The 13177-nt window shown below is 43.0% G+C and overlaps 1 protein-coding gene across 1 annotated transcript in view; it reads left to right on the forward strand.

The window, feature by feature from the left end:
- The window catches only part of Heatr5b (HEAT repeat containing 5B), an 81377-nt gene that overhangs the window by 49116 nt on the left and 19084 nt on the right, over window positions 1-13177 (forward strand). Inside the window, exons 25-27 of the mRNA XM_032908893.1 lie at window positions 919-1100; window positions 3830-3898; window positions 8076-8255. Of these exons, the coding sequence (XP_032764784.1) occupies window positions 919-1100; window positions 3830-3898; window positions 8076-8255 (431 nt within the window). The remainder of the gene's footprint in view (window positions 1-918; window positions 1101-3829; window positions 3899-8075; window positions 8256-13177) is intronic.

Raw genomic sequence — 13177 nt, forward strand, 5'->3', positions numbered from 1 at the left:
ATCTGAACCAGTTCCTGGTCCTTGGTCTTTTCTTTCTGCTTGGAGCTAGGTTCTTTTCTGGTCTTTATGTTCTTGGTACATTGTTATCAGATGCTGGCATTGTAAATGCTGTGAAGCTAGTGCTAAATTTTGCTGTTTCTTTAAATAGTGCTGAACTTTGTCCTGGGATGTAGTAAAATTATTGCACTTTGTTTCACTTGAATTCCTTTGAGATTTGCTTTTAAGCAAGATCCAGGGTTACCTTTGGCCTGGTGTTAAAAGTACCAGACTCCCTTCCCATTCTGTTCTCTTAAAAAGTCTCTTAAAGGGGTTGGGGATTTAGCTCAGCGGTAGAGCACTTGCCTAGCGAGCGCAAGGCCCTGGGTTCGGTCCCCAGCTCCGGGGGGAAAAAAAAAAAAGTCTCTTAAAATAATTTTGTAGCTAAATTTCCTGACTACACACTGTGCTTTCTGCAGTAGAGATTGTCGCTATGGCCTGTGATTGAAATGCAGCCCACAGCCGTGTTTGTAAACAGTTTACTGGAATCATCACTGTTGTTTCCATAGCATTGTCTGCTGTACTGTGTACTTTCTGGCTGCTCTCATAGTGTAGCAGCAGAGCCTTAGAGATAATATTGCCTGCAAAGCCAAAAATAGTCAGTATCTGACCCTTTACAGAAAAGTTCTGCCAGTGTCTGTTCTGAGGGAATTACAAGGCCGTTTGGGAAAGCCATGTTACTCATGTATTTTGCTTCAGCTGCCAGTGTATATCCTGTAGTCGTCTGTGTTTGCGTGTTAAAGCTCTGCTGCTGCGCTGGGATTCTTGAGTTTATGCTTTAGACATTATGGATCATAAGCACTTTGTCGAATTGTTTCATATTTTTGTGCATTACACTAGTTTGGGTGAACTTTCCCTTCTACATTCTGTTTTCCTTTGCAGATGACCTCTTGGTATTACATCTCTCTGACCTGATTCGAATGGCATTCATGGCTGCAACTGATCATAGCAACCAACTGCGAATGGCTGGGCTCCAGGCACTTGAAGACATTATCAAGAAATTTGCATCTGTGCCTGAGCCAGAATTTCCAGGTCATGTGATCCTGGAGCAGTATCAAGCTAATGTAAGTTCTGTGGCTGATTTATACTCTAACTGAAGTTTGTGAGGGTCACTAAAGGAGGAATTACAGTCTCTTTTCCTATGGAACTCAAAGCTTTATGATTTGTTTCAAAGTTTCAGTCAACCTACAACTGGAGAAGGGTCCAACTGTTGTAACTATTTTTAATCTGTGAGAGCACATTAATGATGAAACCTGAATAGAACTTGTAGCCTTGCCTTCTGGTCTTGTGTGTAGATGTTCAGCCATGCCATGCCGTGCCACTGGAATGATAAAGAGAACATTCACAGAAGTGTTACGGATTTGCTGCCGTTGTATCTGTGGACACTAAGGCTTGATGAACAGTTTTAGAAATAAAAGCAATGTCCTGTTGTAAACCCAGTGAGGACATGACTCCTGGTGACAGCTGCCAAAGACACTACTGAAAGGAGCAGACTTACGAGATTGTTTTTACCACATCCTAAACACATCAGTTTGTTCTCCTGAGATTTGTACTCTAAGATTTCAGACACACAATAACCTAATCCTAGTAACGGGGGAAAGGCTATGAGAAAGTTAGGGGAAAGTTACATTGGGAAGCAAAGTGGAAGTCTTTTTTTAAAACTGAAATAATGTGGAAACTTGGTTCCAGATACAAAATGTCTTGCCTAAAACTTGCATTCAAACCAGGTGGTGGTGCATACCCTTAATCCAGCACTCTAGGGCAGAGGCAGAGGCAGAGAGGCAGAGAGGCAGAGAGGCAGAGAGAGAGAGGCAGAGAGGCAGAGAGGCAGAGGCAGAGGCAGAGACAGGAGAGGCAGAGGGGCAGTGGCAGAGGCAGGGGCAGAGAGGCAGAGAGGCAGAGGCAGAGGCAGAGGCAGAGGCAGAGGCAGAGGCAGAGGCAGAGGCAGAGGCAGAGGCAGAGGCAGGAGGATCTCTGTGAGTTTGAGGCCATCTTGGTCTACATAGTGAGTTCCAGGAAAGCTAGGACTACATAGATAGACCCTGTCGAGAGAGAGAGAGAGAGAGAGAGAGAGAGAGAGAGAGAGAGAGCGAGCTGTGAGTAATATGTAAATACAGGTGGAAAGTTCTATCTTTAGTCCAAGTGACTGTATACAGCTACTTACTCCCATACAGAATGAGGGTCTCTTACGTATCCCAGTGTATTAGTGAGGGGCCTATAGTCTCAGGAGGTACAAGTAAGAGCAGGTCACATTCCAGGCCATCCTGGGCTACATGACCATGTCTCAAAAAACAAACCAAAACAAGTAACAATACTCCGATCTGCTTTCTTAAAAAGGTTTATTTATTTATGTATGTATATGAGTGTTGTGTCTTCCTGTATGTCTGCATGACAGAAGAGGGCATCAGATTACCTTATACATGCTTCTAAGCCATCATGTGGTTGCTGGAAATTGAACTTAGGACCTCTGGAAGGGCAACCATTGTTCTTAACATCTAAACTATTTCTCTAGTGTTCTTATTTAAAAATAATTTCAAATATTCAGGAAAATATTCTAAAACCGTTTGTATCTTTCCCCCATATTTGTCTATTACTCATTTTGATTAATTTGTTTGAAAGATGACTTTCTCTTCCTCTCTCTGTCCTGCCATGCCTTTTTCTCTTTCCACAGACATACATATGTACATATAGGTTTTTCCTAAGTCATTTCAAACTATTTTACTCTGTAAAATGTTACCCTTGAGCCATTTGAACTGTATTTCCAAAGAATAAGAGCATTGTCTTATGTAACCAAAGGACAGTTATTAACTGCTGTGAGGTCAGTATTGACTCTTTGCTTTTATTAAGTCTGTCATGACTTTATTCATAAAAAGAACCTGTGATTGTCTCCAGATTACAGCATCTATCTGAGAGTCCATGGCTGATGCTGACTTCCTTAAAGCTTGTTTGTATGCCTTACTTATTGATATAGTGGTAATAGAAAAGCTAGCTAACAGCATATTACCTTCTACGTGTGTATGGTGAGAGAGAGGGAGCAAGGGGAAGGAGAGAGAGAGAGAGCGAGAGCGAGAGAGAGAGAGAGAGAGAGAGAGAGAGTTTGTATACGCAGTAAATATATGAATGGCATCAGAAGACAGTAAGAGTCTGTCCTCTCGCCCGTGGTTCTCGGGTACCCAGCGCAGATGGCCTAGCTTGCTTGGCAGCCACTTTTACCCACCCCTAAAAGCCAGTAGATTTGAGTGAGGTACTTTTGGAGGTGTTTTAGTGCCTCTTAATTTTTATTGTTCGTCAGTTATTTAAAGAAATTGATTCACTTCCATGAGTTTTGCCCAAAAGATACATAGATGCTATTAGGAATATGTTTAGAAACTACATATGGGGGTGGGGAGGAAACAAAAGTCACAGCAGACTATCAGAAAGTCCCATTTACTTTTAAATAGAAACAAAAGCAAAGGAAAGAAGGTTGTTGGGGTTGGGGATTTAGCTCAGTGGTAGAGCACTTGCCTAGCAAGCGCAAGGCCCTGGGTTCAGTCCCCAGCTCCGGAAAAGAAAAAAAGAAAGAAAGAAAGAAGGTTGTCCTAGGGGCATCCTTTCCGTATAGATTTGGTATTATAACTTCCTAAGAAGCAAAGACAAATGCTATGTTTAATCTTATAATAAGCTAAGGGGATAAGGAGGAGGTGATAAAAAAGAGAGGAACATAGATGTGTGTTTGGTGTTTTGACCTCCAATGACTCAAAAGGCTTTCTGTTTTCTATTTGTCTCTAAAATAAAAATTTGCTCGTTTTTTTAGGTGGGAGCTGCCCTAAGACCAGCTTTTTCACAGGATACGCCATCGGACATAATAGCAAAAGCTTGCCAGGTAGGAGGAAGCAGGCCTTCCGTAAGGTCCTAGAGGTCTCAGATTTCACTGAAAGGGAGAAAAAGCAAATTGTTTTTACCTTGGAGATGCAATAGTGTTCATTCCTTTATAAAATAAATTTTCAAGTAAAATTATTCATCCATCCATCCGTCCGTCCGTCCATCCATCCATCCATCCATCCATCCATCCATCCATCCACTTATTTGATCTGAATGAAGCACTGTTCTCGTGTGGAGGTCAGGACACCACGTAGGTGTCGGGTGTCTCCTCCACTGTGGATTCCCTGTCAGGTCGTCGTTCTGATAGAGGGCGCCTGCCAGCTGAGCCATCTCACTACCCCTCGTTTCCCCCCTTTTAAATTTAAAACTGTAGGCGTTAACCACACTCCTCTTTGTTATAGCTCAGGATTCAGCTTTGGATACTTAGCCCCTACATTCTCTCCAGGTGAACAGACCTCTGAACACCATAAGGAGACTCAAAATAAACATAAGATACAAAATCTGTAATAACGGAGGAGGGTAGTAACAGGTACTAAACGTTCCTGCCCATAGGGTATGAGAGTTCTTGGACTCCTGGATACCGATTACCCTAAAGAGAGCTGCACATTATGCAAATGACATTGCACCATCGGTCCACGAGAGTTAGTCTCACGCTGTTGCATCCGCAGCTACAGAGCCACCCAAGCATATATCCTCACCCTGTGCTAAGTGCCTTCCTCTCCCATGCTCCCCTGTGGAAGGATTCCTGCACTGAGTTCTAGTCTTTGAAAAATGGCATTTTTTTCTCACATTGAACAGAGAGCATTAGCTGTCTCCTCCTCAGTCTGCTGGAGAGCAGAGCCGTGGCCCTCACCTTTGCTTAGACTCCATACCCACACTGCATGTGACCGGGAGACTCTGCTCACCGCAGTGCCTCATTTGAAGTCCTTTGTTCTCCTGGTTGAATGGACATACTTCTTTTTATTGAATTGGTTTCTCTGGTACTTGTTGCCTTAATGGTGCTCTTTCGGGGAGTTAACTTCTTCCACAGACAGTATGGGACAGAGAGAAGAGGACCAGGGCTATAAGGGGTAGATCTTTGTGTTATGGTTGAAGTGTTGAAGTGAAAGTAAATCCTTTGGGATCCAGACAAACAAGCACAGAGAGTAGTCGTGCGCAGTTGCCCTCTTGATGAGGGTGCTCTGAGCACAGCAGCAGCAGGTCTTCCACAGAGCTGCTGATTGCTAGAAGCGTGAAGGCTGCTAGAATTTCATCTCACAAGTGAGCAGCTCCTAGTGTTGAGTTTCCCTTCATCTTATTTGTTTCTTTTTCTATAATGGTTTTTGTCTCCTAGTGGCAGGTCCAAATGCCTGGCCTCCTTTCCACGTGCACGAGGAAACTTAATTTGAAACTGGTGGGACAGTGCCTCGCACATTCTTTTACTTTACAAAAGAAAGAGCTGCTTAGAAGGTTCTGGTTTGTTGGTGAGAATAACTTTACCTGAAGAGACTTCTAATCAGGGTAATCTTTAGAAAGACAAGAGAAAGCCTCACGTGTAGGACGCCTGGATGTTTCTGTGAGGCAGCAAAGCAGCCAGTTATAGCAGAAATCACAATGAACCTTAAATATTTCACTGGAGCCTAAAATGTAAAATATATGCCCACTTGTTTGGCATGGGGGCCAAGGTCTTTTCTCTGAATATGGTTTTGTGGAATCTTCACTGCATTGTCTTTCTTTATAAACAAATCCATAAGCATTACTTGCAATTCCCAGGTATAAGACACAAAATCTTACAGAAACCCACTTATATTTTTATTTCTGTATGTGTATGTATATATGCTCGTACACACATGGGTGACCACAGATGTTAAAAGACGGTATCAGATCACCTGGAGCTATAGTTACGGGCAGCTGTGAGCTGCCTGGCATGGGCGTTGGGCACCAAACTCTGGTCTTCTGCAAATACAGCAAGAGCTCTGAACCACGGAGCCATCCCTTCAGCCCCTATATACAGTTTCTCATGTTGTGCTGACCCCCAACCATAAAACTATTTTCAGTGCTACTTCATAACTAATTTTGCTGGTATGAATCACAATGGAAAATATTTTTGGAGATAGAGGTTTGTCAAAGTGGTCATGACCCAGAGGTTGAAAACAGCTGCCCTAGACTTTTTAAAGAAGAGGAAGTAGGGAGGAGTTTTGCAAGGAAAGCTTAGGGCGACATTTCTGGTGTTCACAAAATTCCCTGGCTTTTAGTTACATTTTAACCAAATTGCACTAAAGTCCTGTATCTCCAGTATGTTTAGTTTCTGTAGGAATCAACAACTTGATTTCCTTTGACACTCTACTTTAGTGCATGTCACTTTGAACTTGCTATTTGCAGAACCATTTTGGTGGGCGATTTATCTTGCCAGAAGTGTGCCCTAATAACAATGTTGTTAAGTGCTCTTATTTTTATTAAACATAGTTTTCAGGTTTTGAAAATAAAATTTTAAGCAAATGAAATTATTGTTGTAATAATTTTGTCAGTTTTTAAGGTTTTAAATAAAGAAACACAAGTCCATTAGCCATGATTTGAAACCCAAATCCTCCAGAAACCAGAGTGGTTTTTCTTTTTTTTTTTTTTTTTTTTCTTTTTTTTTTGGAGCTGGGGACTGAACCCAGGGCCTTGCGCTTGCTAGGCAAGCGCTCTACCACTGAGCTAAATCCCCAACCCTCAGAGTGGTTTTTAATAATCCTTTTGGCAGTAAAACCTGAGCTTACCACACTTACCCGCCCCCAAAGCTGGACAGGATTTTAGTCTTCCTTTGTCTCTGAGTGACTCCTAATGGGTTCCCTAGTAGAAATGTCCGTGTGTCCACAGTGTGCTTCGGCCCCAGCCCTTCCCTTCCTACCTGTGCTCCCTCAGGTGCGTCCTGCCCATCCTCCCTTTAACCCAGAAGTCGTGGACATAAACATAGTTGCCAAAGCTAGCCCTGTCTAGGCCTCTTCCTGGATGGCATCCTTCTGTTGACTTCAGTGTCTGTCCTCACATGGTTTTCCTTTATTTTCCTGGGTTTCCATTTATTTCTGTTGTTCTGCTTACCCCTTCAGGATGCCCACTCCCCCCATTGTCTTGATAGAAGAATTTAAGATATTCTCTTCCTAAACAAATCTGCCTCCCAATCTTACTTTAGTTATGGCTTTTGCGTAGAAGTTTCTAGTCTTAAATGGTTACCTCCCACTTGCTCCTGGAGTCTAGAACAGTTTCCATCTGTCTTCTGAACATCCGCCTGGAATCTTCTAGTAGTACCTAGAACTCACACGTGAAAGTGTTGGGATCTTACGCTGACTTGTCTGTGCTGAACTTTGCTGGTCTTTACGGCAGCACTCCTGATGGTGGTTCCCCTTCCTTCCTTTCTTCAGGGTTAGGAGCTTTGACTCCCCACCCTGCCTCTCAGTGTCCTGTGCCCATCAGTCGTGGTGTAACACCCTGCAGTGTTTTGTCTCCAACGTTCCTTTTATTCCCAGTTCCACCCATGTCATGTCTGTCTCATGCAGTCCTGTAGGAGACATGAAACTGAATATGCTGTTTATTGTCCTGTATGTACGTCTTCTAAAGCATAAATCTAATGCCAAGGACCCCATCTGATTTTAGTACATAGGACATGTAAACTTCATTGTGTCTGACCTCAGCTTTCCTGATCTCCACTTCTTCCTCTTCTCGCATCCTTGTGTCTTTACACACAAGCTCTCCTGATGTCTAAGCATCTTCTCTCCTTCCTATCTACCGAGTGCAATATTGAAATTATAAAACTCTATAGTTTCTTTTCCCCTTATTAAAAAAGCCTTTCATGATAACTAATTTGATAGTTTGATGATGGTAAACAGATAATTGTTGAAGAATTTTCAAGACTGAACTACTTTAGGGAGAAAACCATTTATTTTAAATTTTTGTTAAATAGTGGAAACATAGAATCTGGGCATGGTGGCACACAGTTGTAATTCCTGTACTTAGGAGATAAGCTCAAAGCCACCCCGTAGTGCCCGGCAAAGCTCTGTGCCAGACAGACAAACGGAGTGGAAACTTAGTGCTGCTCTGCTTTCTGCAGTGGGGATAGAATGAACCCTTTTATTCTCTGTGCGGGGATATGAAGAAGCACATCTCACTCCGCTCTTCGGGTACTCTGTACACAGTAATTTTCACTGTTCCTTGCCTAGGTGTGCAGCACGTGGATTGGAAGTGGTGTTGTCAGCGATCTCAATGACCTCCGTCGGGTGCATAATCTACTCGTTTCCTCTCTGGACAAAGTTCAGGCTGGAAAGGGATCTCCTAGTCAACTGTACCGAGAGAGTGCCACCACCATGGAGAAGCTGGCTGTTCTTAAGGCGTGGGCAGAGGTAAACATGGCCTCTTATAGCTCACCATTCCTCCATCCCTGAGCCCACTGGAGAGCGCTCTGTGTGTTAAAATTGGCCCTCAGCGTGGAAAGCCTTCCTACCCTTGTCGATGAGTCCTTTGCAGTCCTTTTTCTCACTGGCGTTCTTGCCTGTCCCTGTGGCCTGGCAGTGATGAGCACAGAGCAGCACACTGCAGTGCTCAGTTCAGATGAAGGCAAGACCCTGGGCTTCGGGTAAGGACTTAGACATAGTCCCTCAGAGAAAGAGAATGTGGTATATCAGTGAAGTACCATAAGAATTAATTTTCTCTCCAAGTTCTAGACTACAGATCCAGCAGTCTTGTAAAATATCCTTGGGATCCAGTGCTTCACTCTGGTACTTTGGCAAAAATAATGGTTTAGTTTTTTTTTTTTTTTTTTTTGCTTATTTTCATAAAATGATTGCTTTTGTCTAGGTTTTTTAAATTAATGCAAATCTTGAAAAGATAATACTTAGTAGATTTTATTTTTTAAAAAAATAAAACTGTTCTCCAATCTCAACTCTTCCTTAATCAGTCCCCAGGTGTCTGTAGCATTGTGTGCTCCGATGACCATGGAAGGTCCTTTTATTGCAGCAGGTCCTCTGCACATTCGCCTTTGTGACTGATGGACCTCCTGGGGAGTTTGGCAGTGTTCAGGGTAAAGAACATTAACTATTGAGTCAAACTCTGGAACAAGTCCTATCTTAAGATTTATCATCTGTGTGACTTCTTCAAGTGACAGCTGGCTTACCGCCTCAGTCTTATCATTGAAAAGTGGAAATGGTATCTTCTGTAAGCCATGCAGTATAACAGTGCAAACCATCATGCTTGGCACCTAACTGAGATAAATAAATGCCTTAAAACTTAGGTCAGAAGGCCACAAAACAGAATGAGTAGTGTGCACTCATTTGGAGTTCTTTTGTAGTGGGAGTAGTTTGTATAATTGTTTAGCAGTTTGTACCTCAGGCTTAGTGTTTCCTGCTGACTGTGAATTGCTACACACCACTTCATTTCATTTCTTTTATCTCGTTCTCAGATGCCAGCCTATCCTAGGTCTGTTCATTCAGACCTATTTTACCTCTGCTTTTTCACTTAGAGAGTTTGTTTGCCAACTCCTCCAGTTCTTAGGTTTATGTGAACTGTGCGACATTGGATATTACTTACTTGCCTATTCAAAAATCGTTTTATTCACATTAATATTTATTTTATGTTTAATTTTTATGTGTATAAATGTTTTGTATGTATGTATGTATTCCACATGCATGCCTGATGCTCTGCACAAGTATAAAGTACTCTTAATCACAGAGCCATGTCTCTAGCTCCATTTGTTTTTTAACGTTAGAGTTTCAGAAATGACTAAATATTTCATAGGATCATAATGTAAGGTCAGTTAGACATTGGCGTAAAGGACCGTGTGCAATACCTGCTATCTTACCCATAACGAGCATCACCTGCTGCACTTACTTTTACAGTTGCTGTAGTTTGGCTTTAATCCAGGGCGCATACTTGTCTTATGGCCGCTCCCCTTTATCCAGCAGTGTGTTATGGAATGCCAGCTCTCAGGCAGGATAGTAAAGACCAGGATAGATGTGCTGCATGTACTTAGCAAGACAAACTCAAAACCAGGAGATGCAGCAGAAAGTAAAGAGAGCCACCATAGGAGAGATCCAGAGTTCTCAAACGGCAGGGCACCAAGCAGGCTGTAGGCTCAGAGCTGCAGATTTTGGAGCAAGTGATGTTTAAGTGGAAACTTGGAGGACAAGAGTAGATCCCAGTCAGGCGCTCATATGAAAGTTCCGAGCTCTCTGCTATCAGTTATGCCCTCCCGGATCCTCACACCTTCATGCTTTGTCTCGTCTGTGATCTCCTTTCTTGGCTGTCTTTTCTCACCCTGAAGTTTCTTTTCTTTTCTTTTTTTTTCCATCTTTATTAACTTGAGTATTTCTTATTTACATTTCGATTGTTATTCCCCTTCCCGGTTTCCAGGCCAACATCCCCCTAACCCCTCTCCCTCCCTTCTATATGGATGTATTGTTCCCCTCCCCATTACCGCCCTCCCCCCAACAATCACATTCACTGGGCGTTCAGTCTTAGCAGGACCCAGGGCTTCCCCTTCCACTGGTGCTCTTAGTAGGATATTCATTGCTACCTATGAGGTCAGAGTCCAGGGTCAGTCCATGTATAGTCTTTAGGTAGTGGCTTAGTCCCTGGAAGCTCTGGTTGCTTGGCATTGTTGTTCATATGGGGTCTCGAGCCCCTTCAAGCTCTTCCAGACCTTTCTCTGATTCCTTCAACGGGGGTCCCGTTCTCAGTTCAGTGGTTTGCTGCTGGCATTCGCCTATGTATTTGCTGTATTCTGCGTGTGTCTCTCAGGAGCGATCTACATCCGGCTCCTGTCGGTCTGCACTTCTTTGCTTCATCCATCTTGTCTAATTGGGTGGCTGTATATGTATGGGCCACATGTGGTGCAGGCTCTGAATGGGTGTTCCTTCAGTCTCTGTTTTAATCTTTGCCTCTCTCTTCCCTGCCAAGGGTATTCTTGTTCCCCTTTTAAAGAAGGAGTGAAGCATTCGCATTTTGGTCATCCTTCTTGAGTTTCATGTGTTCTGTGCATCTAGGGTAATTCAAGCATTTGGGCTAATATCCACTTATCAATGAGTGCATACCATGTGTGTTTTTCTGTGATTGGGTTACCTCACTCAGGATGATATTTTCCAGTTCCATCCATTTGCCTATGAATTTCATAAAGTCATTGTTTTTGATAACTGAGTAATATTCCATTGTGTAGATGTACCACATTTTCTGTATCCATTCCTCTGTTGAAGGGCATCTGGGTTCTTTCCAGCTTCTGGCTATTATAAATAAGGCTGCGATGAACATAGTGGAGCATGAGTCTTTGTTATATGTTGGGGCATCTTTTGGGTATATGCCCAAGAGAGGTATAGCTGGATCCTCAGGTAGTTCAGTGTCCAATTTTCTGAGGAACCTCCAGACTGATTTCCAGAATGGTTGTACCAGTCTGCAATCCTACCAACAATGGAGGAGTGTTCCTCTTTCTCCACATCCTCGACAGCATTTGCTGTCACCTGAGTTTTTGATCTTAGCCATTCTCACTGGTGTGAGGTGAAATCTCAGGGTTGTTTTGATTTGCATTCCCCTTATGACTAAAGATGTTGAACATTTCTTTAGGTGTTTCTCAGCCATTCGGCATTCTGTGAAGCTGTGAATTCTTTGTTTAGCTCTGAACCCCATTTTTTAATAGGGTTATTTGTCTCCCTGCGGTCTAACTTCTTGAGTTCTTTGTATATTTTGGATATAAGCCCTCTCTCTGTTGTAGGATTGGTAAAGATCTTTTCCCAATCTGTTGGTTGCCGTTTTGTCCTAACCACAGTGTCCTTTGCCTTACAGAAGCTTTGCAGTTTTATGAGATCCTATTTGTCTATTCTTGATCTTAGAGCATAAGCCATTGGTGTTTTGTTCAGAAAATTTTCTCCAGTGCCCATGTGTTCGAGTTGCTTCCCCACTTTTTCTTCTATTAGTTTGAGTGTATCTGGTTTGATGTGGAGGTCCTTGATCCACTTGGACTTAAGCTTTGTACAGGGTGATAAGCATGGATCGATCTGCATTCTTCTACATGCTGACCTCCAGTTGAACCAGCACTATTTGCTGAAAATGCTGTCTTTTTTCCATTGGATGGTTTTGGCTCCTTTGTCAAAAATCAAGTGCCCATAGGTGTGTGGTTTAATTTCTGGGTCTTCAATTCTATTCCACTGGTCTATCTGTCTGTCTCTGTACCAATACCATGCAGTTTTTATCACTATTGCTCTGTAATATTGCTTGAGTTCAGGGATGGTGATTCCCCCGGAAGTCCTTTTATTGTTCAGGAAAGTGTTAGCTCTCCTGAAGTTTCTGAAACAACTCCACTCTCTTCGTTTCCTTAGTGACTCACTCCATTGCGATTACTTCCTCTAAAGCCACGGGTAGCAGTTATTCCAATCACTGCCCACCTTCAGAACTTGTCTTACTTGGCCTTAAAGCCTGTGCCCTCCAAGTGCACAGCCAGAACAGCAATGCTTACAAGGAAGCACTTGCTCTTCCATTGAGAGCCATCGAAACATTGTTATCACTGACCCTGGAACTCCTGTGATCCTTTTCTCTGGCAAAGAGAAGAAGTTCATCGCCGTGTTTACTTAGCGTTACCTGTAGCACGAAGAGGAAAATATACTTTGCTGTGTGTTTAGGTTCTGTGACCTTCAGTCAGAAGAAAACATGATGAAATTTGTTCAACTGTAGGAAAATTAGTGGGTACATTATGCTCTATGCAGTGTAGCCATTAGAATATGATTATGAAGAGTGAGAAAACTGTATATTAACTTGTAAAATTAAACAGTCCTCTGTGCAGCAAATTCATAACTTACAAAGAAAGAACATGAAAATGAGTATTGGGCTTATAAGGCATTTTTCGACTCTCATGTGCTAATCTTCCTTTTTTTTTTTTTTTTTTGATGTAATGTCTCACTATGTAGCCCTGGCTAGCCTAGAACTCATTATATAGACCAGGCTGACTGCAGACTTGAAGTGATTTTCCGGGTTCAGTCTCCTGAGTACTGGGATTACACGTGTGTGCTATCGTGTGCAGTGTTTCGCTCCCCAGCCTCTTACAGCAGGTATTAAAGTGGAAGTTATAGAGGAACACGTCTGTCGGACGGGAAACGTCTGCAGTGGCTCCTCTCCTGTGCTCCTATGCTCAGCACTGTCCCATGCAGGCCCTGCCGCCCTGCTCCTGTCCTCGTGGCTCCTCTGTGCACACTCCGCCCGCCTCTGCTCTGCTCTGTGGTTGTGGTCGGCCCCTGAGGTTTACTCAGCCATCAGAAGCCATCATGTGTCCCCTAAGGACCAGACA

The sequence above is a fragment of the Rattus rattus genome, chromosome 7 (genome assembly GCF_011064425.1).
Source record: "Rattus rattus isolate New Zealand chromosome 7, Rrattus_CSIRO_v1, whole genome shotgun sequence".
In the NCBI taxonomy this organism is placed as follows: domain Eukaryota; kingdom Metazoa; phylum Chordata; class Mammalia; order Rodentia; family Muridae; genus Rattus; species Rattus rattus.